This window comes from Aquarana catesbeiana, linkage group LG13, assembly GCF_042186555.1.
Source record: "Aquarana catesbeiana isolate 2022-GZ linkage group LG13, ASM4218655v1, whole genome shotgun sequence".
Taxonomy (NCBI): Eukaryota; Metazoa; Chordata; class Amphibia; order Anura; family Ranidae; genus Aquarana; species Aquarana catesbeiana.
Genome location: NC_133336.1, coordinates 60,425,883 through 60,440,238, shown reverse-complemented (window position 1 = coordinate 60,440,238; position 14,356 = coordinate 60,425,883). Strand labels below are relative to the sequence as shown.

The following is a 14,356-nucleotide window of genomic DNA, read 5'->3' as shown; positions in this document are numbered from 1 at the left end:
CACTGACCAGCAGACTAGGTATACAAGCATGTCACCTTGGTTGATGACACAGGCTCACCTCAGGTGTGGGATCTAAGCACTAACCAGTGTTCACCAGATCTCCTAATGGTGGAGATGGGTTTTGCTGCATGTTCGTGTTAGGTTGTGCTCCTCCAGATCACTCTACCAGGAGGTGAGCAAGCCACGGTCCAGTAGCAGATATAGCAGGTAGGGATCAAACAGAAGTGTAGTCAGTAAACAAGCCAAAGGTCAGTAACAAGTGGTTGCAGGTTGGGATCAAGCAGAAGCATAGTTAAGAAACAAGCCAAAGATTGATAACAAGTGGTAGTGGGGATATGGCCAGCAGTAGGAGGGCCCAGTGCGAGATATTGATCTGGCAAACCAGAAGTGCGAGGGCATGGCTTAAATAGGAAGTTCATGGAAGGAGGAAAGTGTTCAAGAGAAACAAGGTTCAAGGCAGGATTATTCAAGGAATTGTCCATGGAGCTATCAAGCATCCCAAGTGGCTCAGCAAGAAGAGACATTGCCAGACCCAGCAGAGGTCACAGGTTCAGACCCAGGTCCTAACACACTGGGACAGTTTTCCCCCTAATGCAGGGAATGCATTAGGGTAAAAAATATAAAGGCTTTGCAACCACTTTAAGATACTCCCCAATCTTGCAATGTGGCCAAATACTTACCTTTATCCCCACCTCCAAGGTCTTCTTTGGTGCTGCTTCATTCCTGTGCCTACCACTCAGACATGACACTCACCCTATTCATGGTCTGTACTTATGCCCCCATCAATCCAGTGGGATACAGAATGACTAGGGGCAGTGGGGCATGTGTTTGGTGAAAATTTGACTCTTAGGCCTTGCACACAGAGACACTTTTTTTATTCTTGGGTTGTAAATGAAAGTCTGAAGATTATAACAAGGATTTTAAAAGTTATATTCTTTAGAACTTTTCTTGCAAGATTATTCACCAATGGCACTGCTGTCATGATTTTGGTTATTTTCTGCCTGGAGATTACCATTTAAACATTAATACCTTGTTTTTCAGCATCAGCAGCAATCCGCTGTAACAGATCTGTATGCTGATATCAGAAATGGACACATTCTATTGGACTTACTTGAAGTTCTGTCCGGTGAAGTCTTGGTAATCCCTTATTTTCTGAATAATGAACTTAAAAATGAATAGCATTATAAAAATGTTCGAAGGATGCATTGCTTCAGTCAGTCTGTGTTGCCTCTTTGCAACCAATCAGATTCAAAATGTTATTTTGCGCATGTCATTTTTCCATTGCAGGCTTCAAGTTGAATGGTTGATATTAGGCAAGTCATATTGCTTTGTGCAGTCCTTCATTTAGACAATTGGGGTAGCCATAGATAGCTCAGGGTGATGGCATGATCGGATTGGTTGCTATATCCACCTCAAGTGCCTGGTGATGGTGATTTAACAAGGTTTTCTGGCCTAACCAGTTTCAATACACCTGATGAGTCTCAGCTGGTGGTAGTTACCATATATACTCGAGTATAAGTCGTTCCGAGTATAAGTCGAGGCCCTAATTTACCACAAAAAAATGGGAAAAAATTAGTGACCCGAGTATTAGACGAGGGTGAGAAATTCACAGCTACTGTAAGGGTCAGCAATGCCCATTTGCAGCCTCACTGTGCCCATTTGCAGCCATAGGTCCCCCGAACTTCAAACTTGGTAGTTAAGGGTTCCTAGATGCCCCCTAGCTGCAGCCAAAATTTGGGGTCTCTAAACTCAAATGGCCCTGAAATGACATTGCTGCAGATGGACACAGTTGACCGACTTTGGGGCCCCGTATCTCGGGGCCACTTAGTGCTAGGAACCCCAAATTTGGTGTGCAAACTCAGTGGAACTAGCACCATAAAATATCCAAAGCTGGGGTTTCTAGCACCAAGTGTCCCCGAGATACAGGGCCCCAAAAATCGGTTCAGAAAATGTCAAGCACTTCTCTGCAGCAGAGAATGACATTTTCCGAACCGGCTTTGGGGCCCCTATCTCGGGGCCACTTGGTCCTAGAAGAACCCCAGCTTTGGATATGTTATGGTACCAGTTCCACTGGGTTTGCATACCAAATTTGGGGTTCCTAGCATCTAGTGGCCCCAAAGTCGGTTCAGAAAATGTCAAGCACTTTTCTGCAGCAGAGAATGACATTTTCCAAACCGATTTTGGGGCCCTATATCTCAGGGCCACTTAGCGCTAGGAACCCCAGCTTGGATATGTTGTGGAACCAGTTCCACTGGGTTTGCACACCAAATTTGGGGTTCCTAGCACAAAGTGGCCCTGAGATACAGGGCCCCAAAGTCGGTTCGGAAAATGACATTTTTTGCTGCAGAAAAGTGCTTGACTCGAGTATAAGTCGAGGGGGGGCACTTTCAGCACAAAAAAAGTGCTGAAAAACTCGACTTATACTCGAGTATATACGGTATGTGTGCCTCATGGGCATCAAATAATTGAAACTATCCAAAAAAAAAAGTCTATTGAGAGAGATTTAATGCCTATGGACACCTTAAAGCTGTATTAAACCCAAACTTAAAAAGGTAATATTGTGCACCTTACCAATCATTAGTTGTGGTGGACACATCAATTTTCTTTTTAGGCTTTATTCTCTCTCTTTTCACCTGGTGATCTGGCCAGTAACACACTTCCTGTATTAGAGTGCCTCCACTGTGAGCATAAGGGGCACAGCAGACAGCAGTATTGTCAGTCTGGGTGGAGAGGAGTGTAAGATGCACTAGCAGATTTAAAAACCCAAACAAGTTGAGGCCAAACTCCAGCTAATACTTTATAATCAGTTCCAACAACAGTTTTTTCCTTTTGGGATAAAGGTTTTACGTAATAAAAAGCAGATCACTGTAAGCACAGCAGCAAGTTTTAAATAGTTTGTCATATCTCTGTAAACTGATGCATTCTGCTGGAGAGCTTCTTTTGAAAAAATCAAACAAACAACTAACTTACTGGCTGGATCACAATGAAAATAGAAGGAAGAAAGCCTAAAATGGGAAACAAATGCAGCCATTACATCTAATAATTAGTGAGCTGCAATATAATGTTTGCTTTTAGGTTTAATACTGCTTTAAAATGGACCTATTAGTATCTGAATAGGCCTACCTAACTGAGTACATTCTTCACATGTCACAATATTAGACACATGCAATTAGTTTCACTCGGAATATAAATTCAGGCAATCTTTTGGTAATTTGGAGACTCAGATGTATCCGAATCTCCGAATGAAATAGTATTTCGTTTCATATATTCGTTTTTTTTTTTTTTTTTTTTTAATTCCAAATTTTGGGGACGATACAAATTTGTATCAGTCGAAAAATAATCAACCAATTCTAATTCTGTATGAAGAATAGCTGGTTAAGGAGCGGGCCAGGAAGAAGGCTGGCACGTCCTTAACAGCCGCTACCTCATCAGCTGTCAGCAGGCATCCCTGCTGACAGTTGAAATGTAAACGAATGCCGGCAATGGAAGATTCAGAAGAAAAAACAGCGTGGGGTCCCCCCCCCAGCAACATTTGGACAAGGTGCTTTGGGGTGGGGGGAAGAGCTCCTCCCCCCTGCCCGAAAACACCCCACTGGTTGAGGGCACGTGGCCTGGTATGGTTTCGGGGGGGGGGGGGGGGAACGCACTCGCTCACCCCCCCTTTTTCCTGGCCTGCTGGGCTGCATGCTTGGATAAGAGTCTGGTATGGATTTTGGGGGGGATCCCATGCCGTTTTTTCTTTCTTTTAAATTTTGGGCGTGGGGTTCCCGCTTAAAATCCGTATACGGATATAAGTTTTTTTTCTGAATTTTTCATTGCCTGTCGATCATTTTTGGAGTGATCCGAATTCCAAGTCAATCCGAAAATGTGAAATTCGTTAGAAAATTTATAAACTAGACAAAATTAAACAAAACTAAACAAATTCCAAAATGAATCAATGAAACAAAATTGACACCATAACAAATCTATCTAAAAAAAAAAAAAAAAAAAAAATTCCCTTCTGCACACGTCTACACAAGACTATACAGAAACAGATTAATCTAACAAGGAAGCTGCACCTTTATTAAAAAAAAGCAGTCCTTTGGTTCCAGGCACGTGGCTTTGCATTGACTAAGAACATCAGAGTGGGAGAATATTGTGATGAGTCTGCTGCAGCCAGGAAGAAGCATTTCCTCTGCTCTTCCCCCCGGTATTCACTTTAAGTGCAACTGTGTAAGTCAAAAGGCAGCAGTAGGGGAGTGACCTGTGAGAAAAAATGTATTCACAACATGGATACTACTGTGCAGACACCTGGATTGCAGGGTGTAAATGATTGTGTCATCCATGGTCCAGCCTCTTAGTCCAGGAAGTAGATCTAGACCATGATGTCTGATCAAGAATAGGATGGCCTTTTTGGGGATAACAGAAGTTGCATGCATTTACAGGGCAAATATTGTGATATCGGTGAAAGGAAATTACTAGCTGACAGCTTTTTTTGGCATAGATTGTTATCAACACCTGCAGAAATGAGTAAACATACCACCCTCTCCTCCTCTGTAGTAAGGACACTGGTGATGGTGGGTGTGGCTGTTACTCAGCTATGCGAACATAGAGCACTGCAGTATGAGGCAGAAAGCAGCAGTTACATTTTTTTTTTTTTTTAGGTCATGTCTGAGCAAAGGTTGTTCACACGTTCTAACATATTGGGGTTCAGGGCTATAAAGAAATTAAAAGATGCAAAGTTTCAATTGAGCTTGAAGATTTCTGATGAATAGCTTTATTTTTGTTTTTCAACAGCCCCGTGAAAAAGGCAAAAACTTCTTCCAGTCAAGAAGTAATATCGAATCAGCTTTGACCTTTTTAGGAAAGCGATCAGTGAGTAATCCCCCTTGTTTAGGCCAAAACAATTAATTCATTAATACATTTTTTTTTTACTTTCCTCATTTAAAAATTCACCCTGGACTAATCATTGCATATTTTCATTGTAGATCAAGCTCATAAATATTCATGTTGAGGACATCATTAGTGGGAAACCCTCTATTGTGCTTGGCCTCATTTGGCAAATCATTTTACATTTTCATGTAAGTGGTTGTAAAACCGGAGTTACATTTCAACAATGGTTAACATGCTCTTGCGTCTTCATTAAAATGTTTGTTTCCATTAAATATTTTTTTTTGTCTTAGATTGTGACCCTTTTTGTATTTATTTTTTTGCGACAATATAATAGATTGAAGGCCTGGCAAGCATTTTAGCTCCTGATGACCTGCAACCGGTTAAGTGTGACACTAAGAAAGAAGTTTCACCTACTGCAAGCCCATCTCCAAAACGGAGTGCCAGATCTAGATGGAAGATATCCGCACAGAAAGTTCTGTTACACTGGGCTCAGGAGCAGTGTGCACGGTATGTGTGGAATATTAACAAAAGTGTTCTCTATGGCTTGTATGTTCATCACATTCATTACATTGTCTTTATAGTTTCTATTGCTTTGAATAAGTATGTACCTAAGAATCAGTCAAAATAGCTAATGTAGGATTGTAAAGCACTGCGAAAAAACACACATGAGGGTGTGTGTCCATTTAGACACGTAGCCACAGCTGGACCCACCCCCTCTCTCCTCATCGGCTCACTGACTTTTTTTTTTTTTTTTTTTTTTTAGTCTTTAAAGCATTCTCAAACAGACATGTGGGGGCACCATCACCATGCCATCACAGTGTCATTGCAATTGTGAAATAGGCAGGGCATATAATTTATATTGTTGTAACAACAACAATACAAATTATACAGAGGTCTAAGAGGAACTTGCACCCCAGCCGTAGGCAACACATATGAAATTAGGCTACGTAATGACATAGCTCTCATCCAGTATGACCTTTAAACACTGTTAACAGCATGGAGATATAAAACTTCCGAACAGAGGAGCAGAAGAGTAAGAAACCGAGGCAGCAAAATAATAAAAAAAAAAAAAAATGGGGGGGTGATTTTTTACAGTCGCCATTCGCCATGATAGCACCACATTTACCGGAACAGGTATAAAGTGTCCAGTAAAACCACGTGCACCTAGAAAATGTGTTTTAACCAGACATACACTTGCTGAACTGCAGGAAAAATACAGGAAAGTAGGGGGGCTTCCCCATCGCACTACATAGATTAAACCCTTTTTTAGTCTTTGGTGCCAATAAAAAGCAGTTTTACTCACCCTATCCCTTGCTATTGCAGGGTTCCCACCACTCCGTGCAGCCGCTCCCCCAAGGCTGCTATTCTTTGGTGCTCCAACCAGCAAAGGCTGGAATTGTGTTTGTCATAGATAATAGAAATTCTCTGGTGTTTCTGCTTCCTATATGTAAGAAGCATTGTTTAATCGCTTGCTAATAGTATACATTTATTTTTATTATTATTATTAATTCATATTCAATAGCCTGTAAAGCAGGGGTAGGCAACCTTAGAGGTGTAGATCTACCTGAACACCATGGGAGAAGTCAAAGATCACCGAGCACAGTGTCGCCTCCTCACACCCGATTTAATCCTCTAATTGCCATACTACAATGTTGCAGTCACGGGTTTAAATCAGGTGGTGAGGAGGTAACATATCGGCTCCTGAGATGGAGTGCAGTTGGTATCACTCCGCACAAGAGCCAGCACTACAGAGGAGGCACCGGCTTATGTGGCTCTTTCTTCCTACTACAGCTCTAACAAGTAGTCCCTCTACATTGCGCTCTGATGCTCTGGAATAGCGGGTCAGCAAGCTCAGACCACGATCTACCCGTCACCTGTCCATGATCTACTGGTAGATCATGATCTACAGGTTGCTGACCCCTACTGTAAAGTGTGACCATCGTCCAACTTATAATTTTCAGCACATTGTATTCTTTATACATGTGAGATAGAACTCGGGTACATGAAGCTATAACAGCAGCAAAGGTAAATGGAGATAACCTTTGAGCTTATTCCAGATAGCTTTGGCAGGTCGCTAGTTGATTTTACTTGTTGCTTGAAGGTGTTATTTTAGGAAATGACTATTAACGTTGTAAGTACATGACTACATTGCTGTTATAGTGCTGGATTCCAGATAAAACTTATTCAGCTTTTGATAGGTTGCTTTAGGCTCCATTTACACTTGTGTGACTTGTTATACAACTTTGGACATCAAAGTCGTATGACAAGTCTTACCCCATGTTTTCGAATGATAACCATCCATATATGTGCAATTTAAAGTCAAAACAACTTCAAAGAAGTTCATGCACTACTTTGGTCTTCATGCAACTTGAGAGCCATAGACTTCAAAGGTTGCATGAAAGTCGTACCTAAATGTTATACAGCGCAACAGTTGTCCATTTATTATTAGTGAAAGCCAAAGCTGTATCCAAATCACACCCATCCAAAGTTGCGTCAAAGTTGCACTCCAAAGTCGTGTAACTTTGGAGTCATGCAAGTTTAAATGGAGCCTTAGAGAGATTTACCCTCCACTTCCTGTCCTCTTGACACCCTGTCCCCATGAAAGTTTCACTGAGGTGAAAACCTGGCAGGTTCTTACTTTTCCTATTATACTTAAAAGGTGTTTTTTGCCATTTGCTTCTGCATTGAGTAGATTTCCCACATTTCCTGTGTCGGTTATTTGTGGAGGGCACAGAAAGCGAGAGGGGAGGTGACACTGGAGCAGGTGGTTGTAGGGGGGTGGGGGGGAAAATCACCTCATTGGGTAAACAGAGGTAAAAAAAACCTGACAGGTTCTCACTGTTACCAATATCCGAATGGGTGTTTTTCTGAAGCTTGCTTTTCTATTGAATACATTTTCCACATTTCTTGCGGAACTCTTCCCCACTCTGCCAGAACTAAAGTAAGAACCTTTAACTGGAGTTTGGTTTAATTTTAACACCTTTTAGCTCCTGTTCACAACGGTGTGACTTGTCATGCCATTTGACAGTTCCAAATCCTATGACAAGTTGCACCCCATCGCCGGCAATGGAACCTTTCATATAACCACGAGTCAGCGATTATGAAAAAGGTTCCTGCACTTCTTTTTACCGATTTCAATGTGACGTGTATAGACTTCATCTGTTAAAAGTCTCAATGAAATTGACAGTGCGAATCACACTGATGTGCGGCTTCGAAATTGCGCTGAAGTAGCCAATTTCAAAGCTGCACCTGTGTGAAAAAGGTGTTAAAGCCCAACTCTGGGGCAAATAAAAATGATTCCTTGCAGTGGGGCTGTGCCCACCCTGCAGGAGTCAATAGCTCATTTTGTCAGTTTTACTTACCGAATACTCTGCTCCTCTGGCAGATGCCCCCTCACACTCTTGGCAGTGGAATGTCCCTCAAAGTCATCCTGTCCAATGCTGGGCTATGGACCCTGCTTTTGGTCTTGATGTCAGAACCCTGGAGTGTGGGGACTTGTCTAGCTATGGGGAGGGATGAAGAATTGGTTAAGTAAATCCTTTTTTTCCCCCCAGATCAAAATGAGCAATTAACCCTAGCAATGCAGACACAGCCCCATTGTACGGGCTAATTTTTTTTAATTACCCCGAGCTAGGTTTTAAAGAGTGGTTCCCTCAGTCCACCCAAATATATTTACATTTTGAATGGGTGAAAGTATTGAATCACCCATCAGGCATCTCAGGTTTATCAAGGACTTCAGTGGAGAGATCAAACCACCATAGCCTGATCTATCTATCTATCTATCGATCTATCGATCTATCTTCATTATTAATTCATATTACTGATCTCCTTTTAATACATATTCTAATCCTCCTCTATTTCAGGGTGGGATCTGTCAATGTGAAAGATTTTAAATCCAGCTGGAAAAATGGGCAGGCCTTCCTAGCAATCATTCACTCCTTGAGACCAGACCTGATTGATATGGAGAAATTTCAGGTCAAATCTAACGAGGAGAAACTGCGAGAGGCCTTCAGAATTGCAGAAGAAGAGTTAAAAATTCCAAGACTCCTTGAACCAGAAGGTAAATAAAGCCTGGACATTTAAAAAGGCAAGAAAACATTTCAGAAAAAAATGAAAAGTTGAACAAACGCCCTTCAACCAGTGTTAATTTTATAGATGAAAATATTTTCATCATAACTTTTGTCAGCTGTTTTTAGTGATGACAATAAAGTTCAAATTGAATCAATTGATGAAAACTATAACGAAAATCAATTCCAATTTTCGTCAATGAACGAAAATGTGAGGGAGGGACGTTTACCCACCTGTCCCGAACTTCCATTTTCTTTGGAGCTCCACTGTCTGTCAAAGCCCCAGCCCCCTGATAAGCTGTATTGGCTAAGAGACGCAGACTCCCTCTGTCTCCCTGGGAGTTCTGGAACAATGCCCTGCAAACCACATGGTGAGTGTTTCCCTTCCCAGCAAGGTAGCAGTGCTTAGCACTGTGTAAAATACCATAATACAATAAATATAAAGGGAGCCACCCCAAAAACCAATAAACCACTCTGATTAATCAAGGCTGCTGCCCCTTGAAGTGAAAAGGAAACACTATGAAACTATTGAGATATGAAAGGTAGGCACTGCCCCATACACCAAAAAACAATACAAAAACTGATTAATATAATTCAAATAGATAATTCTTTTTATTAGCAGATTTGGGCACTTTTCAGACTCTGAGTAGCACGGCGATTGCCAATATACTATTGCATTTATGGATCTTCTATATTTACATATGTCACGTATTTAGCATCTGTTTTGTATATTAGTTTTTGGATTGATTTTAGTGGTTTTGGTGTATAGGGCAGTGCCTACCTTTCATATATACATATGTGTAAAATACCAGCCTCCCCAGACAAGTTCTCTGCCCTGTGCAATCCCTTACTCCCATTTACTTCCCCATCCCCACTGCATGTCGATTTTTACTCCAGGAGCATATAATGAGTTTGGAAATGCCTAAATAATGCATTACAATTTACCTAAACCCATTAGATTTCAGTAGACTAAAATGTCACGAAGATCTTAGTTGACTAAAATGTACTGGAGATTTTAGTCGACTAAAATACAGCTAAAACTAAAATGATTCAGATGTCTAAAATACGACTAAAACAAAAATGGTATTTCGGTCAAAAGACTATGGCTAAATCGAAATGTGATGCCCAAATGAACACTGCCTTCAACCTATGGCCTCTCGCCCCCAGGGCATACTGAATGTTCACACAGCCCGTTTGATGAGTTCTTATTGTTTTACAGATGTAAATGTTTCGAATCCTGATGAAAAGTCCATCATGACCTATGTGGCCCAGTTCTTACAGTACTCGAAGAACAGAGCAGATCTTACAGGGAGCACAACAGTATGTCATCTGTCTGTAACTATAGCCAACAAACTACCATTGTTTTATGTTTCAAATTATTTTATTAATATACATAAGACTTAATTCATGAAGCTTTATATAAGGGTAAGCATTTTTATTTTCAGCCATATAACTGTAAATTTTAGCGTCTTATTAGACACAGCTGAAAATAACTGTCATCAAGTAAAGATCCTTATCCTGGTGTTATCTTTGTGAATTGAAGCTTTTGTGCATACGTTTTTGTTAAAAGTGCAAAAACGCCCAATCAGGTGTCGGCTTTCATTTAGTAACTATACTTGTCTGTTTTTAAAGTAGTCTGTACTTGAACATTTGGGTACTTAATGCTAGCTATTAAGGATGAGCTCCGGCGTGTTCGCACACCCCACGTGCAGAGCCCGCCAGGAAGTCGGCACTGCGCTAATCACAGGCACTGAGACATTGTCCCGATGCGCGGCTGCAGAGATTGGGAAATGTCTCAGTGCCTGTGATTAGCGCTCCCCAGTGCCGACATCTCAGAGGGCTCTGCACGTGGGGTGTGCGAACACACCGGAGCTCATCCTTACTAGCCATACACCCATAGATTTCTTTCATTCAGCTTGCACACTGAATAAAGTACAAAGTAAGTCTAACATATTCCTCCATCCACACTTACCAAGGCAGATGGACAAATCTTCAGCTGCAGCTTAGTATTCTAATTTACACTGACCAGACAGTGCAGCGCAGTCAGCCAGGTGACCTAACTTTTCTCTAGTGCAGTTAGGCAACACAGCTAGGTCACCTCCTGCCCCCAGCCTGTGATTGGACAGTGAAGGAGAAGCAACAGACTGATGAGCTTATCTTTTTCTCTCTCATCCTGCTTGTATGTTCCTTGCCGTTATGTAACAGAGCCTGTTTGACTCATAATCCTAACCCTTTCCAAATGCTACTACACAGAAAATTTACAGGAGGCTAAAATCTGGCTAAAAAACTGTGCTTGGTCTATCAAAAAAAAAAAGCACTAAATAAGTAAAATCGAAATGTTAAAGAGGTACACCTTTTACATCACCTTTCCAAAAAAAAAAACTATGCGGTACATTAAAAAGCAGACTAATAAGATGCTTCATTTCTAAGACAAACCTCTCACCAGCCTGTCCACTACAGTGGGTGATCCTCTCTTCCAGCCGGAATGGTAGTTGGACGCATGGTCCCATTAACGCACCTTCGAGCAGGCAAGCATGTACAGTGCACTGTCCTGCACATGTTTTGAATGAGCTGGAGCTCTTTTTCTGTGCTGATGGGGCCGCATGTCCTACAGCTCGCCTGTCCTGATATTTAGGCAATTCAGAGAGGGTCGCCCACCTTAGGAGTTTTGCGAACAGGCTGTGGGGAGGCCACGCAAGGCCTACAAGTATACCCTGGAAATGAAAGATCTTTTTTGAAAGCTGCATTTTCATATTCTAGAGGAGCTGGAATGCATGGGTATTTTTTTTTTTTTTGCAAAGGTGATATAAAGGTGAACTCACCCTTAAGGGAATTTAAAAACATAAAAAGGAACTTGATAGACTACTTGGTCTTTTTTTTTGCCGTCACACTTCTATATCTTTTTTTTCTTGCGGAAATTTTTTTTAAGGCCATACGACAAAAAATTTTGTTTAACGTGAGGGAAACAAATTATTCGCTTTCTATGCGTGTTACATGCAAACTAAGACCCCTTTCACACTGGGGTGTTTTTCAGGCGTTTTTCAGGTGCTTTAGCTTTAAAAAAAGCGCCTGTAAAGCCCCTGAAAGAAGCCTCATCTGCAGTCCCAATGTGGAAGCCCGAGTGCTTTCACACTGAGACCCCTTTCACACTGGGGCGTTTTTCAGGTGCTTTAGCTTTTAAAAAAAGCGCCTGTAAAGCGCCTGAAAGAAGCCTCATCTGCAATCCCAATGTGAGAGCCCGAGTGCTTTCACACTGGGGAGCTGCGCTGGCAGGGCGTAAAAAAAAAAAAAAAAAGTCCTGCAAGCAGCTTTTTTGCATCGTTTCGTGTTTTTGCCACCGGGCTGGGTGCGCCGATGGCCCGAGCCCTTTCACACGGCCAGCGCCCGAAAAACGCCTGAAAAACACCCCAGTGTGAAAGGGGTCTCAAGAGGCGATTTACCAGCGTTTTTCGGGTGCTGACAGTGTGAAAGGCCTCGGGCTTTCACATTGGGATTGCAGATGAGGCTTCTTTCAGGCGCTTTACAGGTGCTTTTAATAACGCTAAAGCGCCTGAAAAACGCCCCAGTGTGAAAGGGGTCTTACTAAGCGGCTGGTTTTGCCAGTCTGGTGATTCAAGGGAGCAAGGATTCTCAGTGTGATATCCAGTCTTATAATAGAATTTTTTTTTTTTAAGAGAGGTTTTTCTGTTTCAATAGTTTTTATTCGTTTTCAAAGAAAGTAGGTATAAATTAAAAAGCCAGATAATCTATGGCATAACAAGTACAAGAGGGTAATCAAAACAACATCTAGCACAGTATATGCAACTGCTACATATCTTCCCTGAGTAAAATGGAAATACACAACTATGAGGAAGACCAGCTTATTAATACTCTTAGATTGTAAGCTCTAAGGAGCAGGGCCCTCTGATTCCTACTGTATCAAAGTGTATTGTATTTGTACTGTCTACCCTCAAGTTGTAAAGCGCTACGTAAACTGTTGGCGCTATATAAATCCTGTATAATAATAATAGTGTAGGATCCAATAAACAAGTGATGGCAAAATACAAAAAGCTGAAACATTATGGATCGTAGCTCATAAAGATCCAATGTATAGCGGCCACTCTCATTGGGTATCCTCTCCGAGTAAAAAAAAAAAAAAAAAAAGTTTTTTCATAAGGAATGTCCTGTGTATAGAAAAAGTATAACCTTGCACAATAAGAACTTTATCTTGGATGTCTGCTGTTTTGATAAGCCATGAAATAATTTGGGCAGGTGTGGAATAGCACCACCCTGTGGTCAAACTTTCATGACCGCTACTAGAATGTTTTTTTAGTGTATAGCACTTATCTAACATTTTTTTATGCATCTTTTGCTTCTAGGATCGAGTCGGGAAAGCCATGGAATGGTTGAACTTGGAGGAACAAACCTTAAAAAAATTGTTTTCTGAAATGAAAGATGAAACATACACAAAAAAGTACCAGGTACATATATGTCTGTCTGTGCACTGAAAGGCTCCCTCTTGTAAATCTTACAGTAGACCACACAAATCTGTTGAGCAGCACTTTAAAGGATAAACTTTTTTTGTATTTATTAATTTAACTGATGTAGCTGGTATGAAAGCAATTTTGTTTTATTAAAATATGTCTTTCAATTTCAGGCTTTATTTTGATTTTAGTGATTACTTTCTAAAAGAACAAAAAAATAATAATTTAGTTTTTTGCTTATCTTGGTAAACACTGATGGAGTTCTGTACACTATTCATATGGGGGATATGGCTCAATATTTTTTTTTTCTACTTGTGTAATTAGCTTACTGCTTTTCCCAGTATTTTATTATATACTACCATATACTATTACTGTATTTTTTAACTTTATTATATACTACTACTATTTTATTATATACTACTACTATATTTTATTATATACTATATTACAGCTATGGGATTTATCATACAAGTTAATGTTATAGCAGACAAAACAAAAATGTAATATGTTTAAGCTTATTAGTCTTTAGATGCAGTGGCTGCATTAGTTTTATTTAAGTTTTTTTTTTCTTCCACTTTATTTTATATCTGATGATCTGACCAAAACCTGTTATTTTCAACATCCTTTGAAGGGTTAGTTCATTCTTACCAAAAAAAAACTGCCTATGCAGACAAGGTGCCTTTGTAGATAAAACCAAACAGTGCAGCTTTGACTAAAATTGAATATTGCCTTTGCTATGTGTGTAGGATATTTACATACTTCTGGAGTCTGACTGGAATACTCCCAGGACGTTGCTAAGTGAGGCCTAGTCATTACTGCTCACCTCCACCATCACAGGAGTGAGCTCTCAAACATTGAGCTCAGCGTTTCAGAGGAGAGAAAACATGTGAGGGGGTTTGAATCAGAGAAAGAGCTCACTTCTGTGATGGTGGAGGTGAGAGTAACAACTAGACC

The 14,356-nt window shown here is 40.8% G+C and overlaps 1 protein-coding gene across 6 annotated transcripts in view; it reads left to right on the top strand.

The window, feature by feature from the left end:
- SYNE2 (spectrin repeat containing nuclear envelope protein 2) overlaps positions 1-14,356 on the top strand; it is a 582,128-nt gene that overhangs the window by 98,840 nt on the left and 468,932 nt on the right. For all 6 annotated transcript variants that reach the window (XM_073609718.1, XM_073609721.1, XM_073609720.1 and 3 more), the window contains exons 4-10: positions 1,042-1,137; positions 4,777-4,854; positions 4,968-5,060; positions 5,207-5,379; positions 8,736-8,932; positions 10,159-10,259; positions 13,298-13,399. In XM_073609718.1, the coding sequence (XP_073465819.1) occupies positions 1,042-1,137; positions 4,777-4,854; positions 4,968-5,060; positions 5,207-5,379; positions 8,736-8,932; positions 10,159-10,259; positions 13,298-13,399 (840 nt within the window). The remainder of the gene's footprint in view (positions 1-1,041; positions 1,138-4,776; positions 4,855-4,967; positions 5,061-5,206; positions 5,380-8,735; positions 8,933-10,158; positions 10,260-13,297; positions 13,400-14,356) is intronic.